Source organism: Ictalurus punctatus, unplaced genomic scaffold, assembly GCF_001660625.3.
Source record: "Ictalurus punctatus breed USDA103 unplaced genomic scaffold, Coco_2.0 tig00006683, whole genome shotgun sequence".
Taxonomy (NCBI): Eukaryota; Metazoa; Chordata; class Actinopteri; order Siluriformes; family Ictaluridae; genus Ictalurus; species Ictalurus punctatus.
The window spans coordinates 32,501-40,000 of record NW_026521116.1 but is presented as its reverse complement, the minus strand read 5'-3'; the positions used below and the strand labels follow the sequence as shown (position 1 = coordinate 40,000).

At 50.1% G+C, this 7,500-nt stretch overlaps 1 protein-coding gene across 3 annotated transcripts in view; it reads right to left on the bottom strand.

Annotated features, from left to right (window-relative positions):
* The window catches only part of slc15a4 (solute carrier family 15 member 4), a 44,752-nt gene that overhangs the window by 18,459 nt on the left and 18,793 nt on the right, over positions 1-7,500 (bottom strand). For all 3 annotated transcript variants that reach the window (XM_053679299.1, XM_053679300.1, XM_053679302.1), the window contains exon 7: positions 4,019-4,177. In XM_053679299.1, the coding sequence (XP_053535274.1) occupies positions 4,019-4,177 (159 nt within the window). The remainder of the gene's footprint in view (positions 1-4,018; positions 4,178-7,500) is intronic.

The following is a 7,500-nucleotide window of genomic DNA, read 5'->3' as shown; positions in this document are numbered from 1 at the left end:
AACTGTGTGTGAGGCGTTAAGCTCCACCTACTTAACACAATTAACTGTGTGTGAGGCGTTAAGCTCCACCCACTTAACACAATTAACTATGTGTGAGGCGTTAAGCTCCACCCACTTATCACAATTAACTATGTGTGAGGCGTTAAGCTCCACCTACTTAACACAATTAACTGTGTGTGAGGCGTTAAGCTCCACCCACTTATCACAATTAACTATGTGTGAGTCGTTAAGCTCCACCCACTTAACACAATTAACTATGTGTGAGGCGTTAAGCTCCACCTACTTATCACAATTAACTATGTGTGAGGCGTTAAGCTCCACCTACTTAACACAATTAACTGTGTGTGAGGCGTTAAGCTCCACCTACTTAACACAATTAACTGTGTGAGGCGTTAAGCTCCACCCACTTAACACAATTAACTGTGTGAGGCTTTACACTCCACCCACATCACACAAGTAACTATGAATGAGCCTCTAAACCCCACCCACTTTACACAATTAACTGTGTGTGAGGCGTTAAGCTCCACCCACTTCACACAAGTAACTTTAAAAGCAGACGTTAAGCTCCACCCACTTCACACAAATAATTCTGACTGCTGAATACTCTACCCAGCCTAGAACTTGGTACAAGAAGGAAGGTTTTAAGCTCCACCCCAATTAGCACAGTTGACTCTAAAGGCGGCTTTACACTCCACCCGCAATCGGTTTTAAAAGCTTAAAGCTCCACCCCCACTTGGCACCAATAACAATAAAGAGAGGTTTAAGCTCCGCCTCACTTAGCACAATACATTTTGAAGGCTTTTAGCTCCGCCCTACTTAACACAATTAACTAGAAAGGAGGTTTTAAGCTCTGCCCCACTTACCAACCCACTGAGATGCTAAGAATGGGACCGTAACACAACCAAGGACACATGGGTGTGTGAGTGCGGCTCTCTCTCTCTCTCACACACACACACACACACACACACACACACACACACACACACACACACACAGCATGGTCATTGGTCATTGTTAAGGGTCCATGCCGAGGGAAACCTGGATGAAACGGCCGTCCTCTGTGTGAGAGTGTAATAAGGTACCGCTGCTCCAGATCGATCGCCCCTGAGCGATAGCGCCGCAGATTCCTCACAAAGCCGTGTGAATAAAAGCGTGAGCTCGGCGGCGACACCGCGCGAGGGTGGAGGGCGCTTTAACGAGGCCGCTCGTTTATCAGAACAGTCATTACTGTGAATGAATGAAACTGGAGGTAAAAACGTCTACAGATGGATCAAAGCTGATAAAACATCTCGCACGGTGTTTTTACTGCAGGAGAGCTGATGGAGAAGTGAGGCGAGGTTGCTCAGGGTTTATGAAGCTGTTTTAGTCCTTCAGGTTATTTTATATCTCCAACAGCAGTAAGGTCAATCAGCTGCACTCGCTTTATCACCCTGAGGAAACCATGAAGCTCCTCAGACGAAAAAAAATAATCCCTCACACACCATGTACTTCACATCGTTCTCCACCTACACACACACCTCCGCCTTGTTCTACAGCCATCTCCTTCCACAGCCACTGCATTCCGTACTGACCTTCAGCACATTCCACGCCCAACTCCACCTCGATCCACACCCACCTTCTTCTACACCCACCTCCACTGCATTCCACGCCTACACCATCCCCCACCCACCTCCCCACCCAACTCGACTCCGCTCCATGCCCACCTCATTCCACGCCCACTTCACTCCATACTCAACTCCACCTCGATTCACACCCACCTTCTTCTACACCCACCTCCACTGCATTCCACGCCTACACCATCCCCCACCCACCTCCCCACCCAACTCGACTCCGCTCCATGCCCACCTCATTCCAAGCCCACTTCACTCCATACTCAACTCCACCTCGATTCACACCCACCTTCTTCTACACCCACCTCCACTGCATTCCACGCCTACACCATCCTCCACCCAGTTCCCCACCCAACTCGACTCCGCTTTACAAGCCCACCTCATTCCACGCCCACTTCACTCCATACTCAACTCCACCTCGTTCCACACCCACCTCCACCTCATTCCACGCCCACTTCACTCCATACTCAACTCCACCTCGTTCCACACCCACCTCCACCTCATTCCACGCCCACTTCACTCCATACTCAACTCCACCTCGTTCCACACCCACCTCCACCTCATTCCACGCCCACTTCACTCCATACTCAACTCCACCTCGTTCCACACCCACCTTCTTCTACACCCACCTCCACTGCATTCCACGCCTACACCATCCCCCACCCACCTCCACCCAGTTCCCCACCCAACCCGACTCCGCTCCATGCCCACCTCATTCCACGCCCACTTCACTCCATACTCAACTCCACCTCGTTCCACACCCACCTTCTTCTACACCCACCTCCACTGCATTCCACGCCTACACCATCCCCCACCCAGTTCCCCACCCAACTCGACTCCGCTCCATGCCCACCTCATTCCACGCCCACTTCACTCCATACTCAACTCCACCTCGATCCACACCCACCTTCTTCTACACCCACCTCCACTGCATTCCACGCCTACACCATCCCCCACCCAGTTCCCCACCCAACTCGACTCCGCTCCATGCCCACCTCATTCCACGCCCACTTCACTCCATACTCAACTCCACCTCGATTCACACCCACCTTCTTCTACACCCATCTCCACTGCATTCCACGCCTACACCATCCCCCACCCACCTCCCCACCCAACTCGACTCCGCTCCATGCCCACCTCATTCCACGCCCACTTCACTCCATACTCAACTCCACCTCGATTCACACCCACCTTCTTCTACACCCACCTCCACTGCATTCCACGCCTACACCATCCTCCACCCAGTTCCCCACCCAACTCGACTCCGCTTTACAAGCCCACCTCATTCCACGCCCACTTCACTCCATACTCAACTCCACCTCGTTCCACACCCACCTCCACCTCATTCCACGCCCACTTCACTCCATACTCAACTCCACCTCGTTCCACACCCACCTTCTTCTACACCCACCTCCACTGCATTCCACGCCTACACCATCCCCCACCCACCTCCACCCAGTTCCCCACCCAACCCGACTCCGCTCCATGCCCACCTCATTCCACGCCCACTTCACTCCATACTCAACTCCACCTCGTTCCACACCCACCTTCTTCTACACCCACCTCCACTGCATTCCACGCCTACACCATCCCCCACCCAGTTCCCCACCCAACTCGACTCCGCTCCATGCCCACCTCATTCCACGCCCACTTCACTCCATACTCAACTCCACCTCGATCCACACCCACCTTCTTCTACACCCATCTCCACTGCATTCCACGCCTACACCATCCCCCACCCACCTCCCCACCCAACTCGACTCCGCTCCATGCCCACCTCATTCCACGCCCACTTCACTCCATACTCAACTCCACCTCGTTCCACACCCACCTTCTTCTACACCCATCTCCACCTCGTTCCACACCCACCTCCACCTCTTTCTGATCCAACCTCATTTCATGGCCACCTCATCCCTCTCCACACTTCTTCTATACCACACCTTGGTCCATGCCCAATGCGTTCCACACCCACAATTATTTCGATATCGATATCATCTGGGTCTCGGTGGTGGCGCAGTGGTGCACTACACAGCCCCAGGGTCCCCGGGTCCCCGGCACGGGTGTTCTTCAGGGTTCTCTGGTTTCCTCCTCCTCCTAAAAACACACCAGTAGATGGACTGCCTACGTTAAATTGCGCCTAGCTGTGAATGCGTGTGCGCGGTACATCCGGCGCGTATTCCCTCCTCACACCCACTCCGCGCTTTACAAGCTGCGACAGGACGAGGACAGAAACCGAACACACGCTTGATGAGGATTTTATGAAGCGTGTCACTGACATGAAGAACAAAAGACGGAATCCCAGGTTAACCTGTGAACTTTACAACGGTTTAATCACACCTACAGGAGAAAGGAAACGCTCCCTCACTTCTCTTATATAAGTGTGTGTGTGTGTGTGTGTGTGTGGATACCTGCGATGCTGGCGAAGATTTCGCTGATGCCGATGAGGACGTACTGAGGAATCTGCCACCATATGGGCAGGTTGGCTGCGTAATACGTCACACCGCCGAGGTCCTGATTGATCGGGACCTCATTGCGAACGATCTCCAACCTCTTGGTCTCCAAGATACCTAAAACACACCACACACACACACACACACACACACTGTAGTTGCTATGCTAACCATTTGCTCTGGAAAATAAACCATTTCACATCAAAAACATTGCCACGTTGTTGACTTTCTCCTTTCCTCTACAGCAGATATTAATCTGAGCTCAGATCGAACCCCGAGTCATCAGCGCTTAATATTTACACACGGTTCATCCTCTTACTGTTCCTACAGGAGGAAAAATACACCAGGCTCCGAACAGCGCAGCGATCCCAGCAATTTCAATTAAACCTTGTACGAGTGCGTGTGTGTGTGTGTGTGTGTGTGTGTTCAGGAAGGGACAGCGAGGGGCAGACGGCGTCTGTCTGGAACAACCCTCAGGGTTTCGTGTCTCAGGACGTACAGTGCGTGCCTGCGAGTGTGTGCGCGAGAGAGAAATGAGAGAACAAGCTATTAATAGATTAAGTATCAGGTCAATAGTGAAGCATCATGCGAGCCAAAACATCTTATCTCTCTCCTACACACTGTGTGTGTTTGCGTTACAAGGACACAATTTCCCAGCGTTTTTCATTCAGTTATCCAAGCACCAACTTTATTTGACTGGAGGTCCAAGCATTATTTATTTAGTTAGGGATTCAAGGGCAAAATCTGTTTATTTAGGGGTCCATTCACAAAAAAAAAAAAAAAAAAAAAAATCAAAATGTACTTATCGAGGGGCCAAAACACTACATTTATTTATTTATTTATTTATTTATTTATTTAGGGGTTTCCAAGCACCAGATATTCTTCACGTACCGGTCCGGGCACTGATATACATATCTTAACCCAGGCGCTAAATTTATTTGCCAAGGGGTCCAGGCACCAAATGTATTTATTTAGGGGTCCAAGCACTTTGGGATGCCCACGCATAGTCTATTTAGGGCTCCGATTATTATTATTTATTTATTTTTATTTTAGGGCTCCAAGTACTAAATCTACTTACCTAGGAGTCCAAACACCTACTGTATTTATTTAGGATTCCAAGCACTAAATGTATTCGCCCAAAGGTTACCCAGACCTCACATTTATTTATTCAGGGGTTTCCAAGCACCATATATTACTGATATAAGGGTCCAGGCAGTAATGTACATATCTATTGATCCAGACCATACATTTATTTGTCTGGGGGCCAAAAGCACTACATTTATTACTGTGCGATGCCCAAGCATCATTTATTTAGGGGTCCAAGCACCATTTCTTTATTTTTGAATTTTTTTATTTAGGGCTCCAAGTACTAAATCTACTTGTCTAGGGGTCCAAGCGCCAAACTTATTTATTTCGGATTCCGAGCACTAAACTTATTTATTTAGACTCGAGCACAAGAGGAACTTATCGAGCGGCCAAAGCGCTCCATGTCTTCATTTAGGATACCCGCACATTATTTATTTACAGGTACAAGCACTACGCGTATTCGGCCGGGCGTCCGGACGCCACGTTTATTTAATTATTTGTTTATTTACTGGTCCGAGCACTACGATTATTATTATTTTTTTAAAGGTATCCTAGCATGAAACGCATTTAATCCGAGATCCTATTTACTCGTCCGCGTCCTCGCTACGGTTCGGCTTCATCCACACAGGAAAAGGAGCTGACGGTGTTTAATTTCTATTCCATGTTTGAAGGAGTGTAATGTTCAAGTAGCTCACACGGAGGATACAACCCCCCCTCCCTCTCTCTCTCTCACACACACACACACACACACACACACAACAGATGAAGTGTTTAATCTGAGTTCAGCGTCTCGGTGAATTTTCAAAGTCAGCTTTGTTCCTGAGGATAGAATAACTACATTTCAGGAGCAGAGGATCCCGCCTCAGGCACAAACAAGCTGTGTGTGTGTGTGTGTGTGTGTGTGTGCGCGCGTGTGTGTTTTCCAGCTTTGCCAGTACTAACAGGGTGGCCAGGTGTGTCTGTGTGTGTGTGTTCGTGTGTGTACATTGGAACAAGGTTGTGTAAGCGCCGAGCGTCCGCTCATTGCTGTTCCCTTAAGCTACCAAGCTGCAATGGATTAAAAGAGATGCACTAAGCTGCAAAGCGTGTGTGCGCGTGTGTGTGTGCGCGTGTGTGTGTGCGTGTGCGTGCGCGTGCGTGCGTGTGATATAAAAGCACTCGAGAAAACCGACTGTACTACACCAAGTAGAACCGGGCAACATGGGAAAGAATTATTATACATGTCTAATCACATGAGCTCTCACGTCATCGCGCGGCGCTGCCGAGTCCCGGACTGTGATTAGTCAGGAGGTGATTAGTTTTCTATAAGAGCATCTCTGACAGTAGTGCAGCTGCAGTTCCCAGGTTTGTGTTAATGCGCTCGTTGTAATACGTGATGGTTTCTATAGCAACAGCTCGTTCGCAGGGACTCGTACAGACGACGCTGCACTTAAACGGATTACGGTAAAAACGTCGCGTGTAACCGATCAACGATAAGCTGATGTGCCGGTATCGGAAAAATGATCGACTCTCCTGGTTGGCTGGTTTACTAGAACAGCATCGTACGCTGGTTTAACGGACCGGTTACGACACGGAGCTATAGACCACAGATATAAGATTATATAAGGCTTATATCTTATACTAATTTCAAGCTTGGACGTCTCATTGTGTCAAACTTTTCACGCCGAGTAATCCCATGTATGAGGGGGAAAAAAAAACAACTAAACACACCTATAAACAAGACATTTTCACTTGTTTATATATAAACGTTTGTTCGTTTCCCTGCAGTGAAAATACTGTACCTCGAGAATTATACGATGCTAATTAGTATAACAAAAGTACAAACTGGCTTTATTATCTAAACGTGCTGCTTAGGCAGTGTCTTGGATTTGTGTCTCGGATCAGGCCGGCTCGGATCAGGCCGGCTCGGATCAGGCCGGCTCGGATCAGGCCGGTTCTGATCAGGCCGGCGCGGATCAGGCCGGCGCGGATCAGGCCGGCGCGGATCAGGCCGGCGCGGATCAGGCCGGCTCGGATCAGGCCGGTTCGGATCAGGCCGGCGCGGATCAGGCCGGCGCGGATCAGGTCGGTTCGGATCAGGCCGGCTCGGATCAGGCCGGCTCGGATCAGGCCGGCCCGGATCAGGCCGGCCCGGATCAGGCCGGCTCGGATCAGGCATGTCTCTGACGGACTGGCTGAAAGTGCCGGCGCGTGGGAGTCTCTGTACACCAGGTGGTCATTTTCACCCGAACATCCCGTAACCTCAGAGCTGTGAGGAGCTCCGCTGCCGTCTTGCTCGTCCTCCTCGGGGATCGGGGTGGAGCTCGTGCTGAATCAGAGACGAAATATCCAGCAGCAGAGATTTGTCGGGAATA